The 22,786-nt window shown below is 41.7% G+C and overlaps 2 protein-coding genes across 9 annotated transcripts in view; one reads left to right on the top strand and one right to left on the bottom strand.

The window, feature by feature from the left end:
- Aagab (alpha and gamma adaptin binding protein) overlaps positions 1-16,302 on the bottom strand; it is a 34,319-nt gene extending 18,017 nt beyond the window's left edge. For 2 of the 3 annotated variants that reach the window (XM_090358137.1, XM_090358138.1), the window contains exon 1: positions 16,216-16,302. In XM_090358137.1, coding sequence (XP_090214263.1) covers positions 16,216-16,288 — 73 coding nt within the window. In that variant the 5' untranslated portion in view covers positions 16,289-16,302. Of the gene's footprint in view, positions 1-10,620; positions 10,684-16,215 lie in introns of those variants that run through there. The other variant, XM_090358140.1, reaches the window with a different exon arrangement.
- A 246-nt stretch (positions 16,303-16,548) lies between these two features.
- Iqch (IQ motif containing H) overlaps positions 16,549-22,786 on the top strand; it is a 206,450-nt gene continuing 200,212 nt past the window's right edge. For all 6 annotated transcript variants that reach the window (XM_090358130.1, XM_090358132.1, XM_090358133.1 and 3 more), the window contains exon 1: positions 16,549-16,603. In XM_090358130.1, the coding sequence (XP_090214256.1) occupies positions 16,553-16,603 (51 nt within the window). In that variant the 5' untranslated portion in view covers positions 16,549-16,552. The remainder of the gene's footprint in view (positions 16,604-22,786) is intronic.

Below are 22,786 nucleotides of genomic sequence, written 5' to 3'. Positions count from 1 at the left end.
TTTGGCTACTGCCCTTAGCTAAGGATTCTAAAGTGTTCTTCATTTGGATATTTTCTTCTCTGACCAACCGATTACAAAGGTAAAGGTAATATATTCTAAGTGAATGGTGCTCTCTTATTTATTTGTGCATAAATCCAGAATCTCACTGTACCCCACCCCCAGCTACTACCTTATTTTTCTTCTTTGAATTTTATTTTATTGTAAAGGTTATGTTCAAGGGATTATAGTTATATAAATAAAATAGTACATTTCGTTTCAAACAGTGCTAATTTTTTTTAAGGAATACAACTCATTATATATAAATTAAGATAGTAGAATAAAAAAATCTATCCAGAAAAGATCAAATACAGAGAAAAAAAATGACAGCTTCATTTATTTTTTACTGCTTAAGTACTTTGTAGGAAGGGGAAGTTTTTAAGAATCTTTGAATTTTTAACTTGTATGCTAAAAGGAAGAAAGGAATAAGGCTAAGCCATTAGTAAAATACAAAAGCAGTGGGTAATCCTTGGGATAAATGTGTAGACACTAATTCAATTAATGAAACAAAAGAAGATACTAATAATGGAGTCCAAATCCATTTATATTCAGGCGTGTTCACTATCTTTGAAAGCCAACCCAAATTTTTGTTTGACGAAGATATTCTTGACAAATTTTAAATGCAAAAAAGTCAGGCAAATTCAACCTTTTCCATTATAACTAAACCTTTTAGGAGGTTACTACTGTAGTGAGAAAATGTACCTACAGAAGTAAAACAGTATCCTGGCACCAATGGTTTATGCCTATAATCCTAGCTACTAAACAGGCTGAGATTTGAGGATTAAGTTCAAAGCCAGCCTAGGCAGAAAAGTCCCTGTGAGACTATCTCCAACTAACCACTCAAGAAACCAGAAGTGGTGCTGTGGCTCAAATGGTAGAGTGCTAGCAGAAGCTCAGGGACAGTGCCTGGGCCCTGAGTTCAAGCCCCAGGACTGGCAAAAATAAAATAAAATATAACAAAAGGGAAAAGACAAAAAAAGCATACAACGATTGTTTTATTAAGGGGAAGGAACAACCAACATAGGAATCAGCCATCATCCATGTGTATTTTTTAAAGTAGCAAACTGGTTATTATTTTTAAATGAGAGAAACACAAAGCATAATGAATTCGCTTGTTATTAAGGGGCAAAGTTCAAAGACAAAGGACTAATATAACCACCAATGCCACAGCAGTCCTAAACTGGGTATAAAGAAACTAGAAAAAAATTTCAGTTACCTTTCTCCAAATCTGCACCTTCAACTATGTGAAAAAAATAAGAGCAATTCAAATAGCATATACTCAATAAATGCAATTTAGGGTCTATTAAGTTTAGAACATGAGAACTCTTGAATTTATATTGCCTTGATGTTTGTAAATTAAATAACACATAGAATGAAACTCTTCCCTAACACATTATATATATTCAAATATATTTATACAGTGGAATACTATACAATCCTGAGTGAAATCCTTTGTTGTCATTCAAAATAGATCAATCTGGAGAACATTTTATGTAAGAGAAATAAGACAGGTGAAGACAAATACTACATGATCTCACACAGATTATCTGGAGTAGTGAAGACAGATTATATAGTGATATATACTTATAGTTATATATCAATAGATATATGATTACAATTAAGATAAGAAGGTTAAAAAAAAAAAAGTCCAGGGGCTGGGAGCATGGCCTAGTGGTAGAGTGCTTGCCAAGCATATACAAAGCCCTGGGTCCAATTCCTTAGTACTACATACATGGAAATAGCCAGAAGTGGTGCTGTGGCTCAAGTGGTAGAGCACTAGCCTTGAGGAAGCCCAAGGACAGTGTCCAGGTCCTGAGTTTAAGCCTCAGGACTGGTAACAAGAAAAAAAAAGTCCAGAATAAGCATATATAGAGACAAAGTAGATAAATGACTGTGTCTGTGGATAGGGTGAAGGAAGAGGCTTGCAGCGGGGAGGCAGGAAGAGGAAGGAGTTGAGGTAGAGAATGATTAAAGAATAATTATGGAGATCCTTTTAGGAAAATTTTATAGAAATTACTGAACTGACAGTTCATACAGCTTCTTAGGATGGGCAAATTATAGGATATGTGAAATAGGCCTCAATAAAGCTTTTAGAAATAAGTAAACACAAGTAAATAGGGACAGGAAAAAAGCTATTTCTCCTTTCTCTAATTCCCAAGGGATGAGAACCAGCAAATTAGAAAAATGAATCTCACATGTTGATGCTTTAATAGTTGGGTGACTGCTTTGCTTTACTCTCTGTGCCACCTAAAACAAGGTGATAGCTCAATTTATTTAACAGATGTTTTTATTTTTGCTTTTAACACTTTATGTGTAATCATTTTCAATGAAGCTGCATATAGACTTTATTATCACATCTGTGCCCTATCAGAATTAGGGAGAAGAGTAACACTGACTCTTCCAGTTCTCACCATCAATATCTAATGCAGAGTTTAATTGTAAAAATGTAAATGTATGTTTAGACTAAACAGAGCTTTCCTCCCTTGTCTTTCCTATTTAGCTTCATATGTTTAATGAGGTTAGTCTTTACTAAGTTGAAACAAAATCACCAAGTGCTTACATACATAGCTAAGAGTTTTGAGATGAACTAATTATTATTCACTTACTTCATAGATGAACAACACTGAGGGCGAGAGACCAACCTGCTTGCTGTTTGCCTAGCCGAGCAAAGAGCAGAGACTTAAACTGATGTGAGGCCACAGCAGTCCTTCCTTCCCTGCGGTGATGTAATGACACTCCAGAGATGAGAGATAACACTCCAGAGCCTAATACTAGGACAAGGGTATCATTTTATCCAAACTTGCAGGAAAACAACCTATAGAAATTTAGGTATGCATACAGTGATACTGAGCAGTTGCTGTTGTTTCATTTTAAAAACCTGTAGTAGGGCCGGGAGTTTGGCCTAGTGGTAGAGTGCTTGCCTAGCATGCATGAAGACCCAGGTTCGATTCCTCGGTACCACATACGTAGCAAAAAGCCAGAAGTGGTGCTGTGGCTCAAGTGGTAGAGCCTAGCCTTGAGAAAAATCCAGGGACAGTGCTCAGGCCCTGAGCCCAAGCCCAGGACTGGCAAAAAAAAAAAAAAAAAAAAAAAAAAAAAAACCCTGTAGTAGGCTGGGAATGTGACTTAGTGGTGGAGTGCTTGCCCAGCATGCATGAAGCCCTGGGTTCAATTCTTCAGTACCATAAAACAGAAAAGACTGGAAGTGGCATGGTGGCTCAAATGGTAGAGTACAAAAGAAGCACAGGGGCAATGTCCAGTCCCAGAGTTCAAGACCCAGGGCTGGGAAAAAAATAAAAAACAAAAACAAACAGACCCTGCAGTAATCCCCCTTCTTTGTCCTTCACTGTCAAGAACTGGGATACAGTCAACTCTGCTATGAACAAGTCCAGAGCAACTTCATTTGCCTTCAAGCGGATGTCAACTGTCTCACATTGCTAGGTCATGTGGTGTAACTATAGTGAATGTGTGGGCCATTGTACTGCCTTCAGCTTTGCTCAAGGCTAGCCACTTGAGCCACAGCTCCACTTTGGCTTTTTGTCCAGGGTAGCTTGAACAATAATCCTGACATCTCAGCCTCAGTTTAGGATTACAGGCGTGAGCCACCAATGCCCAGCTTATCACGCATCATATTTTTTTGTGGGGGGGGAGAGGGTCATGGGGCTTGAACTCTGGGCCTGGGCACTGTCCCTGAGCTCTTCAGCTAAAGGCTACCTCCCTACTCCTGAGCCACAGCACCACTTCCTGTTTTCCTAATGATTAATTGGAGTCTCTCGGCTTTGTATGGCCCAGGCTGGCTTTGAACCACAATCCTCAGAGGTCAGCTAGGATTGCAGGCGTGAGCCACAGCACCCAGTATCATGCATCATTTTTAAAGACACAAACATTGGGTAATTACTTGCCAGGTCTACTACTATACAGCTTAAAATAGTTAATGTGTTATGCTTTTATGTAAGAAGTCACATCCAGTTAGCAAAACTCAAACGTTCCCTCTTTCTCTATTGGCGAAACTGTTCCTAGGCTGCCATCAATTCTGCAGCATCTCAGTGGAGAAGATCACTGTCTTGACAGCGTTCTCTCCCCTATAATCCCACACAGGTCATCTAAAAGTGTCAAGAGGTTTGAAGGAAGCTCTATGCCAAGACAGGTATTCTGTTTAGTAACCCAACATCTCCTCCTTCCTCTGGCTAGCTATGGTCTCTCCCTGCTTACCCTGAGGCACCTACCCTCAGAGAGAGCAACTGGGTTAGGCAATCCCATGAATGCAAAGCTAGCTTTCTGTGATTCAGACCAGTAAAAGGCCTTGCCCTTTTTAGCATAAATTAGGAAGCAGACTGAAATTCAGGTTAAGTTATCCTAACTGTATAGCCATTTTTGTTACACATACACATATATGTTAGGGTTCGTGATCAAAGGAATGAGTCTGACACAAAATCAGAAGTTGGAAGTTAAACAGTTTTATTCCATGCCTATCATGGAGAATCATACTGACCGGTCAGGGCCATCTCTAAGATGTGAGTGAGAGTGACCCCGCCTAATCTTACAGGCTACCTTTATAGACCTTTATATGGCTGGGCTGGCCAGGCCATACACAGGTGGCCAATGGAATTCAACATAGTTGACTGATGGCTGGGGCAACCACTGACACCTTTGCTGTTTGAAGGGACCTATCCTCTCGGTGGGCTTCTGGCGCACTGCTCTGACCACAAAGGAAAGGGAGGGAATTTCCTGGCAGGCCAAGGGGGTAAGGTGGGGAGGAATTGGGGAAGTCCCTTTTAATATACATTCTCTTCTTTTGCCCCCTCACCTAGCCAGTTCAGCCAAATGTTCATGGCAAACTAAGCAGTGATACTGTGTTTTAGACTGTTTCTATCTTTTTTGCAGTAGCAGACTTAAGAACCCTTCTAATTCCAGTGGAATTAATGCATCTGACTCATCATGACAGCTATCGTGAGGTGCTGTCCAGTGGCTCAAGCCCATTTGCTATGTCCTCAGCTGTCACCTCAGACAAAGTTAGTCCTTCTAAAAACCAGTTCTCTTCTGGGAATACCAAGTTAAGTACTTCTTTTTCTTTTTCACCTGTTGGCACCCTACTCTGTACTGTCTTCTCCACCTCTTCTAGAGACCCCAAATTCCTCCTGTTTCCCCTTCCAGAATGAAAAAAAAAAACAGCCATTGTAGACCTAGGGTCGCACATATCTGCACTGGAATGTTGCCTTTTCAAGACCCTGGCCCGACTGGCCACCATATGACTCACTCCTGAAATAAGACAGACAGACATACACACACCCTGCTGTAATGGCTTTGACCAAATGAAAATGTGTAAGCCAAGAGCCATTGCTCTGACTGCGTAAGAGTGAGGAAGAAATACTATAATTAAAAGGGGTTTCCTCCTTAAGAGGTCCAGGGCCGTTCTTCAAGCCCTTACCACCTTCTTTCTCAAAATCTTTCCCATTGTAAAGACATGTACTGAGAAAGAAGAGGAAGCAATTAGGAAAATTACAGGTGGTGACAGGGTCTGACATCAGATGAAAGAGAATGTAGCTATTAAAAAAAAAAAAAAAAAAAAAAAGAGGGCCGGGGGTTTGGCCTAGTGGTTAAAGTGCTTGCCTAGCATGCACGAAGACCCAGGTTTGATTCCTTAGTACCACATATATAGAAAAAAGCCGGAAGTGGTGCTGAGGCTCAAGTGGTAGAGCTGTAGCCTTGGGAAAGTCCAAGGACAGTGCTCAGGCCCTGAGCTCAAGCCCAGGACAGGCAAAAAAAAAAAAAAAGAACTGAGCAAAATGGGGAAAAGTTGAAAATCCAGAGATTTCATTAACCCATAAAGTTAAGAGCTTTAAGAGCCATGGGCTCAGTGCCAGTGGCTCAAGCCTATAATCTAGTTAGTCAGGAAGCTGAGATTTGAGGATCACAGTTTGAAGTCAGCCTGGGAAGGAAAGTCTGTGAGACTTTTATCTCCAACTAACCCCCCAAAAGCCAAAAGTGGAGATTTGGCTTAATTGGTAGAACCTTGAGCAGAGCCCAGGCCCCAAGTTCAAGCACCAGTACCAGCACACATGCACACACGCACACAAATTGCAATGGGTTTAGGATGTTACAACCAGCTACAATTTAACACTTATAATTTCATGAGCACATCACATCCTATAAGCAGATCCCTATAGGCACTGTAAAGGCCCTTGCATAGCCTATACCACATTTAAAGGTTAAAACTACAACACTAGTGCTGGGGCTTTACACAGACTGATGTCTGGAAATCCTCCTGAGTAGACACACACACACACACAACCCTCTTGTAAGAAGTCTATCCAAACAGCATCTGTTTCAGGCTGTGATGGGTCAATCACCAAAGAAGAGTGAAAGCAGCAGACCCAGATTCTGTACTTTGTGTCCTTCACAGCCTCTCCCTGACTTGCCCAGTCTCTCCTAGCCACTCTAGATCCACATGCTCTTGAGCTTTTTATATCACAGTGGAAAAGTTTTAAATGTTGAAGCAGAGGAAATCCAAGCCAATCCTCCTCCTTTTCCTCAAATTTACTTTCTCCCAGTTGTCATCTGGAATAGGTCACCACAGCCTCATCTTAAAATAACTGGGTGTGTGTGTGCATGCACAGGTCTTTAATGAGCTCACAACACAACGAGTACAAACATGTGAACAAGAACACAAAGAAGCTAGCAGGAAGGGGAGAGAGAATTCCGAGAAGTGTTTTGTGAGGGTCAGGCAGGGGCCATGGGCTGCATGCAAAGCCACTGTCAATCCCTGTAGGGATTTCTACCCAGTTTTGTGGGGGAGGGGGGGACTTTGAATTACAGTACTGTTAATATTGGAAAGTAGTTTATGTATACATCTAAAGCAATGGTTCTCTATGGGGACAGGTTTTACCCCCATAAACACATATGTCAATATCTAGAGACTTCTTTTGTGTGTGCCATTATTGGGGCTTGAACTCCAAGACTTTGTGCTCTTAATTTGGCCTTTCCTTTTTTTTTTTTCTTCTTTTTTTTTTTATAGGCAGGGAATACCAAGTTTAATACCTTATAAAATATCTACAGAACTTGAACACTGCTGTGAAATAAAATTCATTAACTTGGCTCTTTCTGCTCAAGGTTGGTGCTCTACTATGCGTCATACCTCTACTTCTGATGTTTTGCTGGTTAGTTGGAAGTAAGAGTCTCAAGGACTTTTCTTCCTGGGCTAGCTTTTAGCAGGGATGCTGAGAACTTGGCTTACTGAGTAGCTAGGATTACAGATGTGAGACCAGTGCCCAGCTAAACGTTTTTTTGTGGTTTTTTGAGAAGGAGGCATCAAAGGAGATGCCACTGGCATCTTGTAGGTAGAAGCCAGGAACAGTACTGAACTCCTACAATTCACAATTCAAAGAATTAGCTCATCCGAATGGTCAGCGGAGCCCAAACTCAGAAATCCTGATCTAAGGGAAGAAACTCTGGAGAACTGACAGATATAAGCATTATACAAAAATAAAATTCTGGAGAGCAAATTTTGTTATATTCTTTCTGACAGAACTAAAACTAGTCATTATAATTGGTACCATAACTTCTCATTACAGATGAAAATATCTTCCACTTATATTGATTACTAACCATAAAAATTATTTGGCCATTAAGCCGGGCATGGTGGTTCACGTCTGTAATCCTAGCTACTCAGGAGGCTGAGATCTGAGGATCAAAGTTCAAAGCCAGCCCAGGCACAAAAGGACCAGAGACTTATATTCAATTAATCTCTAGAAAATGGGTAGTGGGGCTTGGCTCAAGGGTACTTCAGTAGCCTTGAGTTGAAGAGCTCAGGGACAGAACCCAGGTGGAGTTCAAGTCCTATGACTGACAAAAACAAACAAATAAATAAAATAAAATAAAAAGTACTTGGCCATTTATTTTAGATGCTTAAAAATAAGGTATGCATGTTTGTGCTCTAGGAGAGGGACTCCATAAAACCTAAATGAGGCAATTGACATGAAAATAATTTTCATATTCAAATGTAAATTTTTCATAAACAAATCCTATCCCAGAATAAAACTCTACAAGAAATTTCTAAAATGATGAAAACATTTACAGTAGGTACTAATTTACTCTGAATGAAGAAAGTAAGTCCAAGATGACCTTACCAAAACAAAGTTAAGTTCAGGGGAAAAAAAGAATTACCTTACAACCCCAGGGCTTAAGTACTGAAAACAAGTTCCATCTATTTGAACTTTCTAGCTTTGTGACAGTTTCCAAGTCTCGGCAACCAAAAGGCTTTCAAGAAGGATGAAATCACTGGAGGTGTGATTCAAGGGATAGAGCATCTGCCTAGCTCAAGACCTTAAGTTCTAGCACTAGTACAACCCTCCCAGAAAAGGGGGGAAGGGGAATGAAATCACCACTAGGCAGCATAAAATCAAAGACTCATGGGAAAAGAAAAACTCTGATAAATTGGACTTTATCAGAACACATGAAAAAAGATTTTAAATGAGCAAAAAAGATTTGGACAGGCATTCCAAAGAAAATGATTCTCAATATTATTAGTTAACAGGGAAATACAACTCAAAATCACAGAGAAGCTGGGCCCTAGTGGTTTATGCCTGTAATCCTAGCTACTTAGAAGGCTGAGATCTAATAATTATGGTTCAAAGCCACCCTGGGCAGGAAAGTCTATGAGACTCTCAGCCATCTTTGGTTTTAAAAACGAAAATAGCCAAGTGAGAGCATGAGGCCCTGAGTTCAGTCCCCAGTAATAACACAAAAATAAAACAAAACACAAATGAAATCCTTTACACTTGGTAAAAATGACTTTAACTGAATACAATTAAATATAAACAGTAACAACTGTTACTGGAACGAACCCTCGACACACTGCTGATAGGAACATAAAATGGCCAGGTACTCTGGAAAACACTTTGGCAGTTATATTAAGCATCAAGTTAACCATATGATCCAGCAATTCTACCGTAGGCAATTATAGAAAGGAAAGAAAAAAGCAATTGTAAAAGAATGTTCCTAATAGCATTATTCATAGTAAGTAGACACAACCTGAATGCCTGACAGCTGAAGGGAAGAACAGCTGGAACATGCTATTTTTCCATGCTGTGTGAACAAAGACACAGAAGAGTGCATACTGGGACCGGGAGTTTGGCCTAGTGGTAGAGTGCTTGCCTATCATGCATGAAGACCCGGGTTCAATTCCTCAGTACCGCATACATAGAAAGAAAGCCGGAAGTGGTGCTGAGGCACAAGTAGAAGAGCTCTAGCCTTGAGAAAGCCCAAGCTCAAGCCCAGGACTGGCCAAAAAAAAAAAAAGAGTACATATTATACAACTCATTTATATAAACTGTTCACAAAGGGCAAGACAGACAGAAAATATCATAAAGACAGAACATGGTAATAGTAGCACAAATTCAATCTATCAGAAATCAGTGAAGCAAACCCTTAAACCATGTGGAAGCCCTCTCTTTACTGATGCCAGGGGTGACTGGGGTTTTAGCCTTCAGCATTCAGAACAATGGATGGCACGTGTAAATATTTGTGGAATGACATTAACTGGCTTACAGTCAAACAGCCAAGGAGAGGACTCTGCTTAAGTCACCAATTTCTTTCCCCACAAAAACCTCAGCAGAATTCACAACGTCAACTCTGTCCTAGCACCATCACCCCGCTGCTTATTACCAAGTGACCACATGCCTTCCTGCTTTGAGAAAGATTGAAGTTGATGCACGCTCTGTGGTACTTTCCTCCACCAACGTGTGGAACCAGCTTCAGTTCTACATGGAAAATTAAAACCTCAAATAGGTCACTTGTTGCTAAACCTAAGACATCATAAAGACTCGCTCTGAGTGTCACAAGTATCTTCGCGTGCTAGCCTACGTCAATCTTGCCTTCTGGATAAGTAATTACTAGAGACAAATTTAGTATCTGTACACAGGACTCCAACATAAATACGATGTCATGTCCAGATTCTCATTCTTGCCAAATTTAGAATTCCCAAACTTTTAACCTTATATAAAAATTATAGCATATCAGATTTCATTATTCATGCTCAGTGTTCAGGGCAAAAGCTGTGTAAGCCAATGCCCATTGAATATCTTCTACATTTTCTTTTATCTTTTGTTGCATAAAAAAAAAAGCAAGCAGTTGGGAGGGGGTGGGGGGAGGGAAATGGGGACAAAAATATGAGAAAATGTGTGAGAAGTAATGCACCTACTACCTGGCGAATGTAATTGTAACTCCTCTATACATTACTCCAACAATAATAATAAATAAAAAAGAATAAAAATTTTTTTTAAAAAAGTAGGCAGCAAGGTGGCTTAGAAAGAAAAGTGTGAGTGTGGACACAGTCAGAATCTTCCAAAAATAATACCTTAGGCTCTGTATTACAAATGGAATGGAGCTACATGAGTGGATATAGTTCCACTGGTAGGTATTCTTTGTGCTTCACCTTCCTATACTTTACTGCAAGGACACCTTATAATTATCATTTTATCAACAATATTTCAAAAATTAATATAAAACTTCACAGAAAAAGAAAAATTCTCTAACGGAGGCATACAAATGGGACACAGAGAAATTTTCATTTCTTATTTAACTTACCACATTTCATCTTCTGTGGCTAAATGTAAACTTAATTGGCAAGCTTTAGCAGAAACTTTCATTGCAATTTTCTGTCGGGGTCCTTCGTCCCCGGTCCCTCTTGAAGCAGGTGACTTAATTTCATTTCATCAGCCAAAGGAGAGACTGACATCACTTTTTTTTTTTTTTTGCCAGTCCTGGGGCTTGAACTCAGGGTCAGGGCACTGCCCCTGAGCTTTTGTGCTCAAGGATAGAATTTTATCACTTGAGCCACACCTCTATTTCTGGCTTCTTTTTTGATAGTTTATTGGAGATAAGAGTCTCACAGATTTTGCTGCCACAGCTGGCTTCCACGATCCTCAGATCTCAGCCTCCTGAGTAGCTAGGATTACAGGTGTGAGCCACTGGCATGTGACATCCACTCTGAATAAACATAAAAATATTAAGCCCTAATGTTAACTGAAAAATTTCACATTAAGCATCATAGTTTAAAACAAATTGAAGTTCCTCATCCCTGTTAGCTGAAATCCAGGCTTCAGTCTAATCATCTACTGAATCTCTTAGTGATGGCAAATCTGTGCCCTGAGACAGCTCCCAACACACTGGTCTTTTTTTCATCCATCAAAGAAAACAAAGAATAGCTATAACTGATTGGAAGGCAGACTCATCCTACCACAACAAAATAAGCAACTATTAAAATCTATTATTTCTAGACTAGAGGGAAGTGGCGCTGTGGTTCCAGGAGTAGGGCCTTGAGCTGAGGAGCTCAGGAACAGTGCCCAGGCCTAGAGTTCAAGTCCCACCACCCATTAAAAAAATAAATAAATAAATAAATAAATAAAAGGATGAGGGCATGTGCCTAATAACAAGCACAAGACCAGAAATTCAAAATCCTAGTACTACCCCCCCCCCAAAAAAAAAGTGTATTTAGGTGTTAAAAAGACCTCTGGAATGGCCAAGTACTGGTGGCTCACATCTGTAATCCTAGCTACTCAGAAGGCTGAGATCTGAGGATCACTCTTAACTCCAAGTAACCACAAGAAAACTGGAAGTGGTGCTGTGACTCAAACACTAACCTTGAGCTGAAGAGCTCAGGGACAGTGCCCAGTCCCAGAGTTCAAGCCCCATGATGGTCAAATGAAAAAAAAAATGTGGAATGTGGACACTTGCTTTCAAATACTACTGCAAATAAAGCTCTTGAATGATAAAAGTCCCCCAAAGTCCATGCATGTATTCAATCACAGATGCCTACTGGTTCTTATCTTAAGTATATTTCTCACAAACTTGATTATTTGATTTTGAATATTTGGCTAAAAGCAGGAAACTAGATCAGCTGTTGAATAGAGGAATTGGACAATCCTAATGTTTCCTCTTTGTGAAGCAAGCTTTCCCCAAAGGTAGATTAGATTCAATCCAAAACTCACCTATGGTCTGCTCACACTGAACACCTGACAAAAGGTATTCACTGTGGTCATTTCCATCTTTTATTCCCAAATAAAACACAATGAATAGTTTAATTTAATCTTTAATTATGGTACAGTAAATGCCAAGTAAGTATAAATTCTATGTTTTCATTCTAATGATACCCCCCTTTTCATTTTTTTTTTTATGGTTCATGTTTCTTTACTCAAATAACCTGCTCACCAACTGTTTTGGGGTTTTTTGTCAGTCATGGGGCTTGAATTCTGGGCCTGGGCACTGTCCCTGAGTTCTTCAGCTCAAGGCTACCACCCTACCCCTGGAGCCTCAGCACCAATTCTGGTTTTCTAGGTTAATTGGAGATGAGAGTCTTTCAGTCTTTAGTGACCAGGCTGGCTTTGAACCAAGATCCTCAGATCTAGCCTCCTGAGTAGCTAGGATTACATGTGTGCGCCACCAGGCCCAGCTTGTTTTTACTTGTTTATTTCAAAATATTAGTAGAATCACAAGAAAAGGCCGGGGCCAGGAGTATAGTCTAGTGGTAGAGTGCTTACTTAGCATGCATGAAGCCTTGGGTTTAATTCCTTGGTACCACATATACAGAAAAAGCCGAAAGTAGTACTGTGGCTCAAGTGGTAGAACACTAGTCAGGAGAAAGCTCAAGAACAGTGCATAGGCCTTGAGTTCAAGCCCCAGGACTGGAAAAAAAAAAAATGCCACAAAGATCATCCAATTACATATAGAAATAAAATGGATTATTTTACAGATTTAACTTATCTTCAGTAAATTTAACAGGTGTTATAAAAATACAGTGTTACAGGGCTGGGAGTTTGGCCTAGTGGTAGAGTGCTTGCTTAGCATGCACCAAGACCAGGGTTTGATTCTCGATACTACATATATAGAAAAAACCAGAAGTGGTGCTGTGGCTCAAGTGGTAGAACGCTAGCCTGGAGGAAAGCCTAAGGACAGTGCTCAGGCCCTAAGCTCAAACCCAGGACTGGCAAAATAAATAAATTAAAAAAAAACAGTGTTACTACAGATAATCAGGAACTCTAAGGCAGTGACCACTTTGTCAATTCTTATCCTTAAAGCACACAAGTTGGAGCCTGGTATAGTAGCTGCATGGTAGCACATACAGCCTGGGATATTTAGTAAAACTCTGAACCTATTAAAAAAGAAAATAATGACATAACTTCATTTGTAAGGAAATGGAAAGACTTAGAAAAAAATCATATTAAGTGAAGTAACCCAGACCCAAAGGAATATAGGCTCAATGGTTTCCCTCATTTGTAATAATTAGTATGTATCTAGGACTCTCCTAGCAAAGGATTACAATAGCTCAAAACCTAGGTACATAAGATAACACAGGATGAGACTACATGAAAGGATCTCTAGGATATGGAAACAAGAGCTTTATCTTGTGTGATTATTGTTCTTAATGTACTATGTTATTTTTCTTCTCCTTTTTCCGCCCTTTGGTTAATCTCATAGTTACTGTATCTGATTGTTACCTGGAGGTATATACGTTTATTTGTTTATTTGAAATAGGAAAGGGAAGGGGGAAAAACAAGATCTTTGAGAGGGGGTGGGGGGAAGGAAAAGGGGGCAGAAAACATAAGAAGGGGTATCACCGAGTGAGAAGTAATGCACCTACTATATGGCAAATGTAACATTACCCCTACAATAAAAAAAAAATAGTAAAGCACATGTTTGAGAAAGGATTTTCATGCATCACTAATAGGAATCCAAATGCATTTATATCTTTTGAAAAGTTAAATAAACCAACATTTTAAAGAATCTTGATATATTGGTATAGTTATCAAATGGATATATATATATATATATATAATAGAAACCAATTTTTAAGGTAATGTCAAAAATATTAGGATGGGATGAGGTGTGACTATGTAGGACAAGTTATTGGATTGGATAGAAATCACTACAAAACAAATAAAAACTAATTATTTCTTCATTAAAAGAAATGCACTGGAACTGGACACCAATGGATCACACTTGTAATCCTAGCTACTTAGGAGGCTGAAGATCTGAAGAATACAATCCCCCAAAAGTAGAGTGGAGTGGAGCTGTGGCTTAAGTGGGAGAGCACTAACCTTGAGGGGGGAAAAAAAGCACAGGGACAGTGTCCAGACCCTGAATGCCCCCCAAAAAGAATTGAAAAGAAACACACAGAAATATTAGGAGTATTTCTTTAGATACTTAAATTATGCCTAATATTTTCTTTTGTGCATATGCTAAGCTGTACTTAATAACTATGTACTTGTTTGATGATGAAGTAATAAAAGATGGAAGAGCTTGAACTCTCAGCCCAGTGAGGCTGAGGTCAGAAGATCTGTTTGAAATCAGCCTAACAGGAAAATCTGTAAGATGCTTATTTCCAACTAACCATCAAAAAGCCGGAAGTAGAGATGTAGTTTCAAGCAGTAGAGTACCAGCCTCGAGAAAAAAAGCTAAGAACAAGCCCAGGCCCTGTGTTCAAGCCCCACTACTGCTTAAAAACATTATCACTTAGCATTTTCTGTGTATGTGGTAATGAGGAACTGAACCCTGGGCTTCATGCATGCTAGGCAAGCACTCTACCACTAGGCCACATTCCTGACCCATCAATATCATTAGTAGGTGCTCTAATTAGTCTTTTAACCTTTCTACGTATTGTAAGTAATAAATCAGAATGTCTGTGCTGAAGGGGCATCTTGACCAATTCTGTCACTGGACGTGTGTTAAAAAAAAAGAATTATAGCCAGGTGTTGGTGGTTTATGCCTGTAATCAAAGCTACTCAAAAGGCTGAGATCTGAGGATTGTGGTTCAAAACCAGCGTGGGCAGGAAAGGCCGTGGGACTCTTATCTAATAAACTACTCAGAAAAAGGCCAAAGTAATGCTATTTCTCAAGTGGTAAGAGAGCTAGCTTTGTGCAAAAAAAACACAGGGGGGCCGGAGTTTGGCCTAGTGGTCGAGTGCTTGCCTCGACCTGGGTTCAATTCCTTGGTACCACATACATAGAAAAAAGCTGGAAGTGGTGCTGAGGCTCAAATGGTAGAGCTCTAGCCTTGAGAAAGTCTAAGGACAGTGCTCAGGCCCTGAGCTCAAGCCCAGGACTGACAAAAAAAAAAAAGCACAGGGACAGCAACCCAGGCCCTGAATTCAAGCAAAATAATTTTAAAAAATTGGCTCTTTACACTTTAAAAAGTGGACAAAGTCTATCTGTTCATAGGCCTCATTTTAAGGATCAGGAAACTGAGCAGGAGAGATAATCTGCTTTAATAATAATGTTAACTATTCACGGGTGCTCACTATGTTCCAATCTCTAGTTTAAGCATAGTTCTGTAAAAATTACCCTCATTTTACAGATAGGAAAAAGACCCACGGGAACAAGTCAAATGACTTTTAAACAATCATACAGCTAAGAGCCACTGCTTTCATTCAAAGCCATGCATTTATAACAGAAGCCTTGAGCGGTGGCCCATGCCTGTAATCCTATTAACTCTGCTACTAATCTAACTAATCCAGCCACTCAGAGAGGCTGAGATCTGAGGATCATGGATCAACCCCAGCCGGAGCTGAAAAGTCAAGTGAAGACTCTTATCTCCCATTAGCCAGTTAAAAAGCCCTAAGTAAAAGTGTGATTCTTGCCAAGCAAGAACGCAAACCCTGCATTCAAGTTCCAATGCTGGTACATATGCATACACAAAATAGAAACGTTTATTTGTCTATAATCCAACTTCGCCCTTTGGAGACAGGATTGGCCCTACGACCCACTTTCTGGGTTCTATTTCATACACGTGTATGTAAGTTTGGGAGTTAGGAGTGTATCATAGTAGCATGGGCAAGAAAAAAAAAGGAAGAGGGGCCGGGAGTTTGGCCTAGTGGTTTAAGTGCTTGCCTAGCATGCATGAAGACCCAGGTTCGATTCCTTGGTACCACATACATAGAAAAAAGCCGGAAGTGGTGCTGAGGCTCCAGTGGTGGAGCTCTAGCCTTGAGAAAGTCCAAGGACAGTGCTCAGGCCCTGAGCCCAAGGCCAGGGGCCAGACGCCCAGGGAGTCCGAGCACCTCCACCCCGGCCCTCGGCCGGGGGACCAGGCCCGGGGAGAGGACGCGGTTGGAGGGCAGCCGTCCTCCCCTGCCTGAGGGGTGATGGAGGATTCGGAGGTCCGCCCCGGGGGCTCTCGCTACTCACGTTGGACCAGACGGTCCCCGGTGAAGGCGGAAGAGCAGCTGGTAACCAGCGCACAGGGGACGCCCGCAGCCATCGCGGCGCTCCGGAGCCGGTGCCGTCAGGGCGCCGCTTCCGCCTTGGGCTGTACCACTTGCGGCCGGCGTGGCGGGGGGAGACCCGCGGGAGGTGCGTGCTCTCCACTCTACCGGCTCCGCGTTCCCCCCTCTTCCGCTTCCGGGGTGGAGCAGGCCGGGAAGCGCGTGGCGTTGCCTGGGGGACGAGCGCCGGCCCCTCACCGGAGGCGTCCGCGTCGGGAAGGCCGCCGCTCGCCGGAGAGGCGGCTCTTCCCCGCCTAACCATGGCGCAGGGGTCTGAGAGCTTCGACCCCATCGGAACCATCTTACTTCAGGTGGGAAGCAGACCTCTCTGGACCCCTCCAGCGCGGCCCCTCAGCGCTGGTTACACTTCCTGGACACCCGTTTGGGCCCTCGCACCCGCCAGCCTTCTGTGCGGGGTCCCAGAAGGAGGACTCTGCCTCCCCGCCTAAACTCTGCGGCTCCCCAAACTCTGCCTTTCTGCTGACCCACTTAGCTCTAAGCTCTGCCTTACTTCAGAAGAATCTTACCTCAAGTCTGGAATCCTAGATACTCAGGAGGCTGAGCTCTCAGGATCTCCGTTCAAAGCCAGCCTGGGCAAGAAAGTCTATGAGACCAATCTCAAACACACTCACACACACACACCAGCCTGGGTAAGAAAGTCTCTGAAACCAATCTCAATCACACACACACACACACACACACACACACACCTGGGCAAGAAAGTCTATGAGACCAATCTCAAACACACACACACACACCCCAGCCTGGGCAAGAAAGTCTATGAGACCAATCTCAAACACACACACACACACACACACACCAGCCTGGGCAAGAAAGTCTATGAGACCAATCTCAAACACACACACACACACACACACACACACACACACACACCACCAGCCTGGGCAAGAAAGTCTATGAGACCAATCTCAAACACACACACACACACACACACACACACACACCAGGCTGGGCAAGAAAGTCTATGAGATCAATCTCAAACACACACACACACACACACACACACACACACACACACACACACACACACCTGGGCAAGAAAGTCTATGAGACCAATCTCACACACACACACACACATACACCCCCACACACACACCAGCCTGGGCAAGAAAGTCTATGAGACCAATCTCAAACACACACACACACACACACACACACACACACACACCTGGGCAAGAAAATCTATGAGACCAATCACACACACACACACCAGCCTGGGTAAGAAAGTCTCTGAAACCAATCTCAAACACACACACACACACACACACACACACACCTGGGCAAGAAAGTCTATGAGACCAATCTCAAACACACACACACACCAGCCTGGGCAAGAAAGTCTATGAGACCAATCTCAAACACACACACACACACACACACACACACACACCAGCCTGGGCAAGAAAGTCTATGAGACCAATCTCAAACACACACACACACACCAGCCTGGGCAAGAAAGTCTATGAGACCAATCTCAAACACACACACACACCAACCCCCACTTCCTGCTTCTGCCAGCTTTGAACCTTGATCCTCAAACCTCAGCCTCTTGAGTAGTTAGGATAATGGGTGTGAGCCACCTTAGGTCTTGTATCTTTTAACTCTTATCTGGTTTCAGTTGACCAGAGCTTAAAACAATTTGCTGAAGGTCTCTATCAGGACTCTCAGTAGGTCAGAAATGAGACTTGTTTTCTCAGGGATCAGTTTTTCTGTCAGGAATTTTCCTCTTTCTTTCCTATCTGGGACTCCTACATTTAACTTTTCCAAAATGCAAGTCCCTCAGCACCATTTCCATAGCCATTCCCATCACAAATCGTATGTTAAATCTCCATCTTTTACCATCCTGCCTTTCATCATGTAGTGAGTTTAGCCAAAATCAAAGATAACAATCCCATCACCTCCCTCACTTAGACCTCAAGCACAAGTGTAGGAGTCACCAGAACCAACCTCACTTCAAGCTGGCTACAAGCTTAGGGGCCCTCCTATTTAATTAAACAACCACCACCACAACATACAGACCTCCAGGAGGTACCACAATTCCTACTATGATTTTTATCACTGTGAAAGACAGCAAAGTCAGACAAAAGAAGAGGTCAGAATCCAAAAGGCATTCAAATGGCCTCCCCTGTGGAGTTGAGACATCCTTTACCTCTTCCAAACCACAATATGTGACACTAGGCTCAGGGTACTGCTAGCTGTAAGGTTTTGCTGAAAGGAGCCCACCACGTGGTTCAGGCTGAAAAGAGCAGTATTGAGGGGAGAGCATACTGCCATCCTATACAAGATGGAGTTGTGCAGAGGGTGCAAGGGATGCACAGGAAAGGGGGAAGGGAAAGGCTACAAGGGGGGCTGGGCAAAACAAGGAAAGGGGCGGAGCTAACGACGTAGACTGGCTTATAGGGAGGGGGGAGGAGGTGTGGCTGCATTGAAGTCTTCAGAGCTTGCCGGACCTTCCATTGCCTCCAAGTGGGTCAGTTAGTTGGGTTAAGAAAGCTGGGTATTGAGGCCTGGAGTTTGATCTAGTGGTAGAATGCTTGCCTTATGTGCAGGAAGACCCGGGTTCCAGTCCTCGGTACCACATAGATAGAAAAAAAACAGAAGTGGTGCTGTGGTGCAAGTGGTAGACCTAGAGCTCTCGCCTTGAGAAAGCCCAAGGACAGTGCTCAGGCCCTGACTTCAAGCACCCGGACCGACAAAAACAAAACAAAAAACATGCTGGGGTGTTGGCTTCCAGGGAGGAGGTCACATATGCGCCCAGAAAAGGGGCCATTTTTCCAAGCTACAAATGCTACTTGGACCTTGGTGAGCAGAGTTTGGGATTCAACTTAAAGATCTCTCAGTGGTTGCAGTTCCTCCCAGAGACCAGACTAATGCTCTAAACCCTCGTGATTCCGCATGGCTCAAACCCCATCGTAAACCATTATAGACTGTTGGTTTAATCGTCTAGACTTCTATCAGGCAGGGACATTTCAAGAGGGTCACTTTTCAGTAGCCAAGGTCAGAAGGGAAAAAGTGAGACCTCTCTTTGGGTAAAGTTAAATTTTCACTACATGTAATCTTTTTATAGATCCAGACAATCAGAACTTTAGTGGAGACACCCCTGTATGTGGTAAGGAAACACAAGAAACAGAGAAGCCACCATTAAAAGGCCAAATTATGAGTTTTTATTGAAAAGCCCAGTGGACTCATGTCTCAAAGACCAGCAACCCTGAATGCAGCTAGCATGGAATTAAAACTAACAAAAATAAAGCAAACCAGATGAGAACACTTAAACCTAATAGAGAAGGAACCATCTAGGGTAACAATCAGATGAAATCACAGACCCAGTCTCCTTACTTCGCCTAGAAACAGCCATTTGTGTCCTGTCTTTCAACATCATGTTGATTATAGGAACAACAAAGTTTCTCTAGTTCCCCAAACCTGGACTAGAAAAATAAAACTAGAATCTTGGAGAATCCTGATTTCCAATTTCATTATTTCCCTTGAGATAATTCTGCTTCTGTGAGCTGTTCCCCTTGTGGTTTGAAATACTATATTAAGAAAAAAGATTTTTTTTTGTAGGTTGTGGAGTTTGGACTCTGGGCCTGGGCCTTGTCCCTGAGCTTTTCAGCTCAAGGCTACTGCCCTACACCGTGAGCCACAGCACCACTTCCAGTTTGCTAATGGTTAATTGGAGATAAGAGTCTCATGGTCTTTAGTGCTGGGGCTGGCTCTGAACTGCAATCCTCAGATCTGAGCCTTCTGAGTAGCGAGGATTACATGTGTGAGCCATTGCACTGGCTAACAAGAATTTTTTCTTAACTGCAGAATAGAATCCAGAGAAAGATGCTTGTTGAAACCTAGGCTACATTATAGTAAAAGATAGTTGTTGAATCATGAAAACTGTGTAGAAGAGCTAAGAATAATATCTGTGTTGATCAGTATACTACTTATTTAGGACATGTTAAGTGGAAGGACATAAAAAAGAAGAGAGCTGACATTGTGATTTGGTTTTGAAGCTGATCTCTTTTATAGGGTAAAGATGATTCTCTACAAGTAGACTGTGTATGTGGAAATGTATGAGATTTCCTAGGTACCAAATGAATACTGAGTGTTTTTTTTTTTTTCAATCATAGGGCTTGAACTCACGACCTGGGCACTGTCCCTGAACTTTTTCTCTCAAGGCTAGTGCTCTACCATTTCCCATTTTCTGGTGGTTAATTGGAGATAAGAACCTCACCTCCCTCCTCAAGCTGGCTTTTATCCTTAAATCTCAGCCTCCTCAGTAACTTGGATTACAGGCATGAGCCACCCATGCTGGGCAATACTGAATATTTATGGGAATATATAGCACCACTCTGACACTCCACATCTACTTAGAGTTTGATTAGCTCCTTCAGATACCAACAATCAGTACAACTAATAGGAAAAGCACTTGGTTAGGAGTCAGAATACTGAGAGTTGACACTGACTTTGACATTTGCACAGGTAACTACCTGTAAGTGAGGTATTTCATCTTTATAGACCTATTTCCCTTTCCTCTTCTACAAATGTATATATAAACTTGGATTAAATTTGCTTCCAGCTCTTAAATTGACCCATTCCCCTCTCTCACCTTGAAGCTACACCATTCCTCCTTACTATAAAAGTGGATTTAGCCAAGATAAACAGAACATGTCTGGAATGTGGGGGGAGGCAGGAGAGAGAGACAGAGACCAACAGAGAAACAAAGAGAGAATACTTGCTCTACTCTATTATATGATATGAACTGTGCTGCAATCAGATAATGAAGCCACCTTTGAACCAATAGTTCTCCCAGGACCAGTATCATCAGCACCACCTGGGAACCTACAGGAAATGCAAATTCAGGTCTACTGAATCAGAAACTCAAGAGATGGAGCCTAGCAACTGGTGTTTTCAAGCTCTATTTTGATTCATCCTCAAATTGAGAGCCAGTATTCAAGAATGTGTTATGAAAGACAAACTAAGATAATTTCGAAGAAAAATCATACTAATCAAAAGCTAATTAACATTTCCCAAATATCATCTATCATTCTAAGTGTTTTAGATGCATATTTAGTCTTGTAACACAGCAACCAGGTTCTTACCTGGAAAGAAAACGGAGGAAAGGGAAGCATTATGTGTAGGCCCACATACACTGACAGTGCAAACATACTTCTCAATCCTTTCCAATTCAGCATTCCCGTTATAAAAGCAAGTCTCCTTCTTGCCTCCTTTTACTCCTTTAGATAAGTAAGTCCTTCTATTTGTACTGCATTTTAGCCATTAGCTTTATGTCTCCACAAATAGACATTGGTATATTTGTATACTGATTTGTGGTTAACCATAAAGGCTTTGGAGTTAGTCTGCCTGGGTTAGCTTGCAGAAAGTACTTGGTCTTTTTAAGCCTTAGAATCTCTCAAGTATAAAATGAAAAAAAAAATCTTAGCACCTCCATAGGAATCTTGTAAAGATTAAAATATAGGATCACACATAAAGTATAAGAATGAATATCATTATCTGGTGGGTGTTAGGGCTGCCCAAAGGAAATTCCAGGCAGTTCAGGAGAAGAGGGTTTATTGTGTAAGGAAAGAACAGACCTCCTGCCGCCCAAGATGGAGTCAGCACAGCAAGAGAACCTATGGCGGAAGTGAGAGATTATAAAAGAGGAGGGATGTGGCCATAGCAGAAGTGGATATGATCTCAGAGGATGGGGAAATACCTCAGACTGGGAGACCTCCCACTGCCCCCAGGCATGCCAGTTGTCAGGCTTACAGGTGCTGGGCGGGGATTTCCAGGGTGCAGAGGGAGAGAGCCAAGGGAAGAAGTCATAGCTTCCAGGCAGACCTAACAGTGTGGTCTCTTAACCTTTAATATTATTTAATTTTGTGTATATATCTTTTTAAAGTTTAGGTTGCTATTCTAAGTTTCTGGAAAAAAAAGGAAAAATTAATGTTACCTATCTTTTTAAATCAAAAGTGTGTGCGTGTTTGTATGTGTGTACGTGCCTGCATGCTCCCTCAAGACTAATGTTCTACTACTTGAACTACAGCTTTATTTCTGACTTTGAAAATAGGAGTCTCATAGATTTTCTTGTCTAAGCTGGTTTCAAACCATGATCTTCAGATCTCATTGCTCTAACCATAAAAATCCTTTGTGAGACTTAGAAAAACACATTCCATAAATGTTTTGATTCTCTGGATAGTTTTTTTTTTTTTTTTTTTTTGCCAGTCCTGGGCTTGAGCTCAGGGCCTGAGCACTGTCCTTGGACTTTCTCAAGGCTAGAGCTCTACCATTTGAGCCTCAGCACCACTTCCGGCTTTTTCTATATATGTGGTATCAAGGAATCGAACCCGGGTCTTCGTGCATGCTAGGCAAGCACTTTAACCACTAGGCAAAACTCCAGGCCCTTCTGGATAGTTTTGATAGTGAAGACCAGGACTCATTGTCAGGTTATATGCTAAAGTCTACATTTTCATTTTAGTTTTAGAAAT

This window comes from Megascapheus bottae, chromosome 25, assembly GCF_031878675.1.
Source record: "Megascapheus bottae isolate mThoBot1 chromosome 25, mThoBot2.hap1, whole genome shotgun sequence".
In the NCBI taxonomy this organism is placed as follows: Eukaryota; Metazoa; Chordata; class Mammalia; order Rodentia; family Geomyidae; genus Megascapheus; species Megascapheus bottae.
This window is presented reverse-complemented; position numbering and strand designations above follow the sequence as displayed.